This window comes from Manis pentadactyla, chromosome 10, assembly GCF_030020395.1.
Source record: "Manis pentadactyla isolate mManPen7 chromosome 10, mManPen7.hap1, whole genome shotgun sequence".
Classification (NCBI taxonomy): Eukaryota; Metazoa; Chordata; class Mammalia; order Pholidota; family Manidae; genus Manis; species Manis pentadactyla.
In genome coordinates, this window is record NC_080028.1 from 78,502,803 (window position 1) to 78,515,550 (window position 12,748).

General features: G+C 46.0%; 1 protein-coding gene across 3 annotated transcripts in view; it reads right to left on the reverse strand.

The window, feature by feature from the left end:
- Positions 1–5,334, reverse strand: part of GGA2 (golgi associated, gamma adaptin ear containing, ARF binding protein 2) — a 37,555-nt gene extending 32,221 nt beyond the window's left edge. The window contains exon 1 of one of the 3 annotated variants that reach the window (XM_036916948.2): positions 5,184–5,334. In XM_036916948.2, coding sequence (XP_036772843.2) covers positions 5,184–5,286 — 103 coding nt within the window. In that variant the 5' untranslated portion in view covers positions 5,287–5,334. Of the gene's footprint in view, positions 1–2,079; positions 2,210–5,183 lie in introns of those variants that run through there. The other 2 variants (XM_036916950.2, XM_057487036.1) reach the window with 2 other exon arrangements.
- Positions 5,335–12,748: the final 7,414 nt, after the last annotated feature.

Here is a 12,748-nt window from a genome sequence, read left to right on the forward strand (position 1 = left end):
CTGATAAAAAGGCCCAAGACCCACTGTAGGAATGAACGAATGATTCATCTTTTGCTTTGCAGTTTGGCCAATTGACTGGACATGCTGCTGACTCCAGAAGGTTATTCTTCCCTGAACACATAATCCCAGCCTGCCAACTATTTCAGAGGCCCTCAGAGCTCTTGAGGACCAGCAGCTGGGCTCAACCAGACCACAGCAACCAGACTCCAATCTGCCCTATGGAGTGGCTAGTGACCAGACCAGGGCAGGGCCAGGGGAAAACTCAAAGAACCCCTTCTCTGCCTTCTCATGATCATCACAGCTCTGTCAAGGCACTGGGAATGGCTGTCACAGGCATTAAAGTGGTTTATTTAGCTGGCACTTGGGTAGGACATGTAACAGGACTGCTATATATTTGCTTAATAAAATGAACATTTATGTGCACTTCAAGCCTGCTACAGGCTGAGCGGTATTAAAACAGCTGAGACCTCCAGCTGTGGGTGAAAAGGCTCCTCTAAGTGACTAATTCAGAAGCCAAATCATCTCACACCAGCTGCCAGCCATCCACCAGGGTCATGGCTCTGGTGCTAGGTGCAGCCTGTTCCGGTAACCAGAGTCTTGAGTCTGTGGGGAAGCAGTCACCTCGAGGAACACTTAGAATTCAATCCTTCAATAGCATTCACTGCACAGGGGAATCCATCTATAGGAGATATGACCCTCATAATCCAGCAGTCATTCAATTAAGAATGTGCTAAAAGCCCAAGACCCACCACAGGAATGTCCTATCCTAGGCTCCAAGTAAAGAGTGAGCTCAGCCCTCAGAAGCTCAGGATATAAATAGATTGCAATCAAGACTGCTCCCAACCCCCAAAGGAGGCATAAAGTGTGGCTGGAAGATAGGACAGATCACCTGCATGTAGGTCCAGGGGGAAGGAAGAAAGGAATTTACTCAGCACCTGCCACAGCTACTGCCTCCATGACAGCACTACCAAAGCTAGAATCCCAGAGACTGAGAGGACCCAGTGCTTCTAACAGCACATGACTAGCAACACCTTGAAATGCCCACTAACAGGGAACTGGTTAGAGGACATCTGTACCAAGGGACACATGAGCAGCCATACATGCAGTCATGTGAACAATGACCAAAATAAACTAGGGGGGAAGGGGAAGCTGCAGAATGTACAGAAGCTGCTGTGTGTATTTTTAAAGCATGAGCTTCTGAGCTGTTCCTTGGGGAACTACCCCTCCTTGGTTCTAGGTTCAATGTTTTTCCTGTTTTTCTGGTAAGCCAATAGGAGTGTTTCCTGCAACTGGCAACTAAAAAGACTAATGACAATTACAGCTAACACTGTGTGCCAGCCACTATTTTAAGGGTTTTGCATCTATTTATTCTTTTGATCCTAAGAGGGAGGGGGTAGTACTATATGCATCATAGAGACAGAGCCGCCTTGCTTGATGAGGCAAAGATCTCAATGACCTGAGCTTGGCAGTCATCAGACCCTACGCAAAATTACTTCGATCCCCATTCAGCCTCGGCTCACAGTGCATTCCTTCAACTACACTCCTGTCCTTGCTGAACGTCAAACCCTCTACCCAATGTCCTTCTATTGTTATCTCCTCCATTGTGCCCCACCTCCTACCTCCCTGCAAATCTGGTTTAAACCACAGTTCACCTTCTCTGTTCCTATGCAGCAGGGAATCACACAACTACAAAGATTAAATAAAAGACATTTCTGATGTCCAATCAACACTCCGAAGTTCAAACTCAGAAGATCTCAGGTGGCTGGCAGAGAGGTGATCCTGTCCCTCTCCCCAGGGGCCATCTCACAAGGCCTGGAGACATTTAGGTTGTCATGACTGGGAACAGCATCTGCTATTGGTGTTTACTGGGTTGAGGCAGGGATTCTACTAAACATAATGCACAGGACAGGTCCCTGCAACACAGAACTACTGAGTTCAAAATATCAGCACTTCTCAAGTGTCCAGGTGGGCTCTCTCGTTTCTCTTACCAGCCATTCCCAAACTTTCCTACCCCTAAACCCCGTTCCCCTCAGCCCTGAATAGTTAATGGGGAGTGGTAATAGTGACAAACTTATTTACATGTGCAATTTTCTGTACCTCCTTCCCAGACTTTCAGAAAAACCAAAGGTGCCCTTCCTCTCTGCAAAGCCAAGTCACCCCTTTCTGTTCCCGCTGTGACCTCCGCCAGCACCATTAAGCCTCTCTCCAGTGGCTTCAACACTGGACCTAGAATGAAGGGGGGATAGTTAGCTCCCCAAAGGAACACCAGTGTGAAAGAGGGGCTCACAGGGTCCCTCTCTCCTTTGAAGATCACTCTCAATTAAAAAGAAAGCTGGTAGCCAGGGGCTACGTACCCTCCCCACAGATTAACTGGCCCATACAGACAAACTTTATAGTTCAGAGTAGCTGCCCATTTTTAAAAATTTAAGCGATTTCACATAAAAATACAGGTTCTAGCCCTACCTGAAAAACTGGAATATCTAGAAGTTGGGACCACATGGCCTACAGCTGGTGCTGAAAAACTCCAAACCTGAGCAGCCACAGTTCCTCTTATCTTCTCCACTCAGTCAGCTGCTAGCTGTCCTCTAACCCAGCCCACTTGACTTTTTTTCCATCTCCAGTCTAAGCCTACTGTTCTCCATTGCCTGCTAATCAACTTTCTGACCCCACCATTTAACTCAAGAGATATTTCATTAATAACCTTTTAGCTGCCCACTTCAAAGTTCCCCTTCTCCTTCCTCATCCTACTCCGTATTTCAGCAGCAAAACTACCTTCCAACTATACCCCTTCTCTGAGATCTATGGCTCCCCATCCTCCCAGCTCTCCCCCTGCCTGTGTTTGCTCAGTCTTTTCCCCATTGTCAGGCCTCTTTTCCCATCTGCTTCTTTAATGTCGAGGTTCTCCGTATTCCATTTGCAAACCTCTGCTTTTCTTAAGATACACCGCCTGCCTGGACAAGCTCATGGCCAGTGAAATGAAGACTCCCACTCTGACCTCCAGCTCTGACCCACCCTGGAGCTAGCCAATTGCCTAAAGAGCACCTCTTTTCCGACTGCCACAAGCACCTTAAACTCCACAATTCAACTATCTGTTGCTGAGACAGGTGAAGCATCTCCAACCAACCAGTTACCCAGCCTGAAACCTGGGATCCATCTTGGACTCCTCCTCTTACCCTCCATTCTACAGCACAGCGTTTGTTATCCAACCTCTAAGCACTACCGAGTATCTACTCTGCCTGCCTGGTCTCACCTCCCTAACCAACTCGACCTCACGTGGCTGCACGTGTAATGCTTTCAACAGGTGTACTTGATCAGATTCTTTGGTTGAAAAACTCCACCCCTCCCCAACCTCCAATCACGGGATGAAATATAAACGCCTTTCTGCAGCAGACAAACCCCTTGAACATCTTGCCCAGCAAGACCTGGAGTCTGTTTTTCAGACTCCTTGCTCTCAAGGCTTTGCACCGCAGACTACCAATCTACCTGTTCCCAAAATGCTCCACACTCTCCCATTTCCCAGCTTTTTTGCACTTGCAGATTTCTTTGCCTGAAATGTTGCCTATACTGTCCACTCAAATGCCATGCCCGCCGTGACAATCCCCAGGTAAACAAATCAACTCCTACTGATGCCAGGGTTCTTGTTCACCAAGCCAAAGAATGAGCTTCACAAACACTCAAGGTAGGAGAGCAAGGGACAGGCTTTTATTTAGAGATAAAGTGAATAGACAGAGCTCCCGACTCACGCCAGGAGGGGACAAGAGAATCCGTGGTGGTGCGTTGTCTAAGGGTTTTATAGGCAGTTGAGGATATCTGGGAACGTGGAAAAAAGCTTAGGGGTGTGGCTTTGTTAAGTGGTCCCTGAATATTAAACATTAAGTTAACATAAAGAATTTCCTGCCTTAATTTCTCTCTGGGATACCGGTGTCTTGGTTTGGGAGCATATCAAAAGGCTTCCTGCTCAGCCCCCAAGGTGGGCTGATGTATTGTCTATTTGCTAAAGAATCCTGCCTCTGGAACTTCCTGGGTATTAAAATGCAATCTTATCTTTAAGATGGAATTCTTCCTGCCTTTTACCTTGTTGTCTACAGCTGGATCTGCATGCTAAATTAGTTGCTCAGTTTGCAAATCACTTGTCAGAACCGAAGGAGGAAAGACAGCACAGAGGCCTGGGCCTTTTAGTATGCTAAAGTGAATCTTACATATGCTTACAAATGATTAGCATAATAAAACATGTGCTACTCTTCTTTATCTGGGGAACATTAACTGATCTCACTGAAGAATTCTAGAGCTTAACGTTCAACGTAAAAGTTTTAGTAGGGGGGGGTTTCCTTGCATGTAGTTACATTGCTGACTGCAAGTATCTTGCTTTGCTTTTTCCGGAGGCCCTCACCCTACTCTGACTACATCAACCGCCCGTCTCACTACTACATGTTAAATGCGCCCCCCTGCCCAACTAACGTTAACTGTAACAAGGTGCTGTTATTGTCCATTTGTACCCGCTAAAAAATGTCTGTGCGCAAGGATTTTGTGTTAACGCATGTTAGTACTCCCAGTACCCGGCAGAGCTCAATGCAATAAGCATATATCCTCTTGAGTCTCAAGTCCTCATTGGTAACACAGGGACAAAAACAATCACTACCCCCAAGACCGTCGTGAAGCTTACGGAAGACAATACACGTAAGAAATACAGCCAGGATAAACATGCACTTAAGGTCGGAAAGCTTGTTTCGACATTAAAGACAGTGGCCAAGAGAGAGATCTTCCCCAAATGCAGAGAGACCGCAAGAGGCTGCTTATGTTGCACGACCGAGCCTCAAGTCCAAACGTCCCCAGCTCTAAAACGGAGTTAACAGAAGCTGTTCCTAAACGACAGCTGCAATGGTTTTAGCACAGTGCCTGACACAAAAGAAAAGCTCGACAAACGTTAGCCGTTAGGTTAATGCTACTAGGGAGTGGAGGTTGGCAGTGGGGGAGCAGGGAACCCACGCTCTGCCCGCAGCCCCAATGGATTCCGGAATCCTCCCAGGGGCGATCCTCCCACCCGCGTCGGGCCCAGCTCTCCCCCGGGCGCCGCCCCCACGGCCACCTGCTCGCCCGCCGGCCTCAGAAAGGCCCAGGGAGGCGGGAAGCCAGGCTTCACGTGCGGCGCTGGGCCCGCGCCCAAGGGCGGCCCTGCTACTCACTGAGCCACAGTTCCAGCGCCGCTGCCGCCCCCGGGGGCCCTTCGGCCGCCTCGGCCCCCGCCCCCGCCCCCGCCGTCACTGCGGTCGTCGTCGCCGCCGCCATGGGCCCGTCCTCCAGCCACAGCTGCTGCCCGGCGCGCTCCGGGATGCAGACGCGCCGGGTACGTGACAGGGCGGGGCGGGGCGGGGCTGTCCCGCCCCCGGGGCCCCGCCTCCGCACCGCCCTGGGCGGGGGGCGTTGCCTGCAGACCCCGCCACGCCCCGCTAAAACCCCACGTCTGGATCTTAACAGACCAGCGCCCTGGTCCAAAGCACATCAAGCCAAACTTGCAAGGCCTGCGCCCTCCCGTCCTTCAGAAGTAGGCTTGCCAAATAAAATGCAGGACGCCCAGTTAAATTTGAATTTCAGATAAACAACAAAAATTTTTTAGCATTTTATGGTCTCTCCCCTCGTTTCTCTAAAATTACACGCTCCACGTACCTCCATACTATTTTCTCCATAACACATTACACCATTTACGTACTAGATATTTACTTATTTTAAGTGATAATTTTCCCCCAAGAAATCATGATTCTCATACACTGAAATGAACACGTGTTGAATATTTTTACTCTTAACGACAACAAAGCAGATGTTTTTAAAAGGTCAAATTTATACAGGTGTGGGTAAAATTGTAGTATTTCCAGAATAACTCGCCTGGCTTTAGTATATCTGCATATCAATAGGCGTTCAGAGGTGAAAACTAGTATGGCTTTAGTTCATTTGCATCATTCCTCAGAGAAGTTCATCTCCATATCAATGGGTAACGGAGGGCTTATCTGTACCTGAGAGGTGAGGGGAAGGGCCAAGAGAGAAGGGCCCAGGCTGCAGTTTGTAAGCAATAAACGTGTTTTAAACTTTATTTCTCCCTTTGACTGATTTCAGTTTTTAGAGGTATTTTGCCCCAGGATTTGCTTTCCCCGGACTTACAACAGAATAAAGAAACGTTGGGAGAGATGCACAAATGGACATAAAACTAGCTTTTCTACCAGCAGTGAGGGTTGACCGTCCAGAGAGCTAAATTCATTAGTATGTTTATAGGCAAGAATAATTTGCATTGCTATCAGTTATCAATAACTACGAGTTGTAAAACATCTCTGGAGACAAAGAAAGGCTGAGAACTGGAAGGGTTGTGCTGTCTAGACAATGCATAATTTTCGTTTGAAGCACAAATTCTGGTCTATTCTCGACTACCTGTCTCACCCTAATATAAACAGGGGCTTTGCTCTGTACACTGCTATACCCCCAGTTCCTAGGATAATATCTGGCATACTAGTGCCAGCAAATAATTATTAGATGGCTAGATGAGCAATAGAAACAATAGAGGTAGCTATGAGACATTAGGCCCCATCTATAGTCCAAATAAACACACAGCCTAAGTGCATTTGCTGTGTTATCTCAACTCTATTAATTTAAGTCTAGCCACAGATGGTTCCCTCTGAGGGATCACTGCCCGTACACACCCTTCTATATGGAAATTATTTATTTTCCTGCTGAATGACAAGTGACTGATCTGCTCACTGTGTGCTAGGTTTCTAAACTAAACCTTGACAATTGTTCATCTGTCTTCTTAAACTTGGGCTCCTATAACAAAGTACCACAGGCTGGGTGGCCTCAACAACAAATGTCTATTTCTCGCAGGTCTGAAGGCTGGAAGTCCAAGATCAAGGTGCTGCAGATTGGGTTCCCAATGAGAACCCCCAACTCCTTGTTTGCAGAGGGATATTTCCTTACTATGTGCTCACCCGCGGAGAGAGAGAAAGCTCTGGTCTCCCTCTTATGTAAGGGCGTAATCCCACTATCAGAGCCCACCCTCCCGAAGCATCTAAACCTAATTACCTCCCAAAGCCCCCACCTCCCAAAGCTCCCAATGCCATCACATTGGTGGGGGTTAGAGCTTCAATATTTGAACTTTAAAAGGACACATTCAGTCTGTAACATTATTCAGGTAGAGGACATTCTGTATTTCAATGGAAACTATACGTTGTCTCTGGCACACTCTTTATGTTATCTGATTTTGGTTCTTTGGGAATTATTTTACATCTCCGTAAACTTTAGATAACTGAAAGCAATGGAAAATTATTCTTACCTAGAGACAAGCAAATGACTTCTGTCCTGGGACCACACTACCCCTCTTCCTGTGGTAAAGCCTCCATCTGCACTTTCATTTCAATATTCCTGATCTATAAATGTTTCTGTTCTTTGGATTCTCCTTTGAACTGGTTGTAACATCTCACCAGTGTCTTCATGAATGAGTTAAGTAATATCTTTAACACATGTTCATCTCTTGCATATTCTAAACATCTGGGTCCCTCATTACAACAAATATGTAGAGCTGACTAGAAACTACTCCCTGTAGAGGGGACAGGGGCTCTCCATTTTGCCATCACTTCCTAAATGTTTCTAATACCTGGCTTACATTTCTTATTTTAAGCACCTACACACATTTAACATTTTGACTTGTAGGCAGTACAGTCACCTGGAGGGCTTGTTAAAACACAGAATGCATGCCTTGATTCACAGTTTCTGATTGGGTAGTTCTGGGATAAGGCCCAAGAAGTTCTTTCTAATTAGTCTCCAGTGTTGATGCTGCTGGTCTGTGACCACATTGAAAGGTTAAGGCATAAATGGGCAGTGAGGAATTGGGCTGGGAGTTTGGTCTAGTGGTTGGATGCATAGACTTTGGCTTTAGACAGAACTATGTTGTCAGTCACGCCCTGGAGGCCTTCCTGCCCAAGTCCCCTTTGCTTTCCGTTTATGTCATGTATGGCCTGTGGTCTGTCTCCCCTTTCTGGACAATGAGCTTTCATGGATGCAGGGGCCACATCTAATTCACTAAACTTCTGGCCCTTAGTAGGCCAAAATAATTATTGGTAGTACTAGAATCCTCTGGCATTCCTACCTAGCTCTCAGCACCAGAAGGGAGCTAACTGTACCTTGATTCCTTCTTTCCCCACTGCGTACCTTTGCATATTCTCAGCCTGAAACATGTTCTCTGTTGTGTCAAACTACCTCAGGGTTGGATTGCCAGATTTAGCCAATAAAAATATAGGCAGCCCATTTAAATCTGAATTTCAGACAAACAACAAAAACATTTTAGCACAAGTATATCCCAAATTTTCCATGGGATATACATATGCTAAAAAATTATTTACTGTTTTTATGAAATTAAAATTAAAAAGCAACAACACAACTCCTTCTTAAGAAAGCATTCCCCAACTGGCTTTCCCCCAACCAAAGATTGCCATATCCCTGAATGGCTTTGCCTGCCTCTCCACCACCATCTCCACATTTCTATTATTGTAATTGTCAGCCTCCCATGATTCTTTGACCCACCGGAGAAAGGGTATTATCTTTTGTTCATTTGTTTGCTTTTTTAATTTTTAAAGGCTTACATACAATTAATAAATGGGTGACAAACATCTGTGGACTGAACATCCACAATGAATGAGGCCTTGTTTTATTTCTCTCCATACCCCCAGGCCTACCAGGGCCTGGCACACAGCAGGTGTTTGCCAAATGAATGACTGAAGCCAGGACTGAATGGACTCAGTCCAGAGAGGTTCTCAAGATAGAGAGGCCTTCCCCTCTCCCTTGGCTGGGCTATCCTACTGCAGTCAGGACTGGGGGAACCATGGAAGAGGCGAGAACTGAGGGGACTCTGACCTGGAGGGAAAAGCTGTGACCCTAACATTCTGCTCAGCTATGAAGGAAAAGTTGGGAGATCCCAGGGCATGATGACAAGCATGAATGCCTTCTAAGTTAAAACATTTGTCCTGTGATTCATCAATGAAAACAGTAACCACAAATGATGTGCAGTTCCTGGAACACTGCAGAATAGTACCCTAACTAAACACAGTGACACTGGTGAAGTGAGTATCTATGTGCTTGACTGCCACCCTACCATCTGACCCAGTCAGATGTATAGCTGGTCTTTCACTCAACATTTATTGAGCACCTACTATGTGAACAGGTGCTACTCTCAGCACTGAGGGTACAGCACCAAACAAGACAGATGAGGTCCCTGTTCTCAAGGACTTTACAATCTGACAGTGACAAGTAACTGCAGAACTAGCTCACACAGTTATTTAACAGCCAATTCCAACTGAGGGCTATGGAGAAGCACGGGGTGCTGATGACTAACGACAGAGGATAGAACCCTTCCGGGAGGAAGTCAGAGGCATCCCTGAGATCTGACCATGGAGCTCAGTTTTAAAGGCTAAGAAAGAGGTGACGGGGCAAAGGGGGAGAAGAGCGGATGAAGAATAATATTCCAGACAGAGAGAACAGCACTACAAAGGCAGGAAGGAGACTTGTCCATGGAAGCTTATGAGCTTTCATAGGCAGGGGCCACATCTAATTCACTGAATATCTCAAAATTATTATTGGTGAGCCTCAGGAAGGCTTACATGGCTAGAGACCAGAGAAGTGAACAAGTGTTACGTGGGTGAAGTGCAGCTGGAAAGACAGACCCAGGCCAGGCCATGAGGAGGAAACATGGCTTTATCATGACAACAGCTCTCCTTCAAGCCTCATTTTCCAGTCATTTCCTCCCAGCACTCCCTGCTTCTGGTCTGTTCTGCTCAACGCTCTCTTCAGCAGAGCTGCCAGAATGATCCTTCAAAAACACACAAATCTGATCACGTCTCCTCACCTTCTATCTCATGAAGGCCCAACTCATGTCTTCACTAAATGAATCCCCACTTTATCAGGCACCCACTACTCTGCAGCCCAGCCAGGTACCACAGGGAAGAGCTGGCCCTGACCCCAGCCCTGGGTCTGACTGATCCAGGGGACTCCACTCCTACTTCACAGTAGCGAAGTGGTCAAGAATGGGAAGTCAGCTGGGGGAGGATGCTTGAAGAGCAGCTGCCTTGCTTTTAGGGAGAGCGCTGCAGAACGACCAGACACATGGGAGAAGTGCAGCTAACTGTGGGCAGGGCAACCAAGCCAAGGCTGTTGCAGTTGCTGGGGCCGTGGAGCACAGAGAGGGAGAGTCCCTGGGTCCTCACTGACATCACTGAATGCTTCATTAACTGACCCCAGAGCCTGCCCCTTACCCTTGGAATTTCTGTTACATGAATGCAAAATCTTGTTTAAGTAGGTTTGAATCTGGATTTTTTGTTAATTGGATCAGACTGCACACTGATAATGTTAGCCTGGCAAAGAAGGGCCATTTGGATTTCCCCTGTGCCTGGTTTCTCAGCCACTTCTACCATGCCCTCAACTCCTACCCTTGATTCCCAATCCCAACGTCTGAGTCATACCTCTACTTAGAATGCCTTTCCAACCTCCACGGACCTGGGAAACTCCTACTCATCTCTCAGAACCCAGTCCAAAGGACACTTCATTTGTGTCAGGAAGCCCTCAGACACTCCTGAACAGATGAAAACTTCCCCTCCTTAGATGCTGCTATCACCCGGAGGGCCCTCGTTTTCTAAGTGCTCATTACTCGGGTACCTGGGAAGGTAGGAATTTTGTCATTAAGACAAAAATATTAACTGATGAATAGATGACTTCAAATTTTCATCCCCATTAAACATTCCTCTATATTGAATTATTTCATCTGTTCCCACCCTTTACTTCACAGACTTTGATAAAGGTCAGTCCTTCACATATAGCTGGATTCAATACAAATGACAGGCAACCAGACTCCTAACTACAATGGCAAAACTTGCCAAAGGACAAGATTTCCCATGGTCAATGAATGCGATACAAAGAAACCTGGAATTGGTGGGTAGACCACTTCATGATTGCCACTTCTGAAGAAGCTGATCTGACTGATGGGTCCCCAAACATTTTTTTTTAACATGATATCTTTACTTGACTCCCTGCTATGTTGTCAAGCAATAGCCAGGTGCTGTGGTTATAACCCAAGAATAAAACAAAATGTCCTACTTGTCTTAAGCTTGTATTTTAAGAGTAAGATTGACAGTAAGCATGTACAAATTACACTACATAACTTCACACAGTAGTAAGTATTATGAAGAAAAAAGTAGAATAAAGGCAGTAGGAATGAGATTCCAAATTTGGCGACAGAACAATAGCAATTTTCTGGAAAGAATACTCTGTTAACAACACTGAAAGAGAATCTGCTGAGGGGAAGGAAAGCTCTCTCCCCACTCACTAGAATGGGTCTCCTGCAGCCATGATCATATTACATGACTCCATCCCACTGGCCACAGTGGATTGGACCAAGGATAGTCAGCTGACCCAAGCTAGGCCAATGAGATTCTGTCCTGGGAATTTGTACAAGGACTAATAGTTTGGTACTTGGTAGTGTAGAAATGATTGAGCTTTAGGGCTGGAGCAGTTGTTGGGCAAGTACAGAGATAAAGAGAAAGCCAGCCTGCAGAGGGAAGACAAGGGGAGCAGACATATACATAGAGACAAATGTTAGACACTGTGTGGTCTTGGAACAGAAGTGAGAGCCTTGGGTCCTAATGGGTTTCCAGGTACAGATTCCAGTCTCCTGTAAAGTTCAGCTAGAAGTCCTGCCCTCTGGATCTATAAAGTCCTTTCATGGTTTAAGTCAGTCTGAGTGTATTTCTATGCCTTGCAACCAAGATCACCATTTCTAAAAATGAAAGTACCAGTAATGATGATGGTGGTGGTAATAGAAAACATTTGTTAAGTGTGAGGCACCATCTTCATAACTTTACATACGGCATCTTTTGTAATCCTTACAACTCTTTGAGACAGGTACAACTGTTATCCCCACTTTACAGATGAGGAAACTGAGGTACAGAAGTTACACACTTACAGAGTAAGTGGTAGAACTGGTTTCTAAGTCTAGACAGTTAGCCTCCATGACCTTTACCACATCAGTCCAAAACACTTAGGGATGCACTTGAGGTTATTTAAAATGTGTTAAATCCCTTCATATACTCCTACTGATCCTGAACAAAAGCCCCCAGCCCAGAGATGTATGCTGCTTTTTAGATAGCTCACTTCAACTGAGGAAGTGATAGCAGCTTAATCAACTCAGCATTTTGATCACCCATTTTGTTAAAACATTCCCTGACCACAAACAGGGTTTCTTCTGACCCTTCTTAAGATCTCAGAAGCAAAGGCTCTGATGTCACTCAAGGAGTTAAGGTTTGAGCTTGGACTCTCGATTGCCATAAGCCTGAGTTTAAATCCTCACTTTGTCTCAAACTATAATCTTAGAAGAGTTCAATGACTCTCCTGAGCCTCAGTTTCCCTCCTTATAACATAGAAATAATAATACTGCTTGCATGGGTTCATGAAGATTTAATGAGATGATGGACTCAAGTGTTTGCCAGCAGAGTCTCAAACCCAGCAGTGCATGAGGCTCCTGTAAGTGCACAATGAATCACAAGTATTGTTTGGCATCCCCTTCTTGTGGTCAATACCTGTTGTTTCTGCCTTTATCCCTTCTTCTAGAAAAAGCTCTCTAGTTTTCCTTGTGAACAACTTTTCCTCCACTAGGTAGAGTCACTGAGGGACTACCTATTCCTGGCTAGGGAATGCAACATAACCTCAGCCCAAATGAACACTCTCA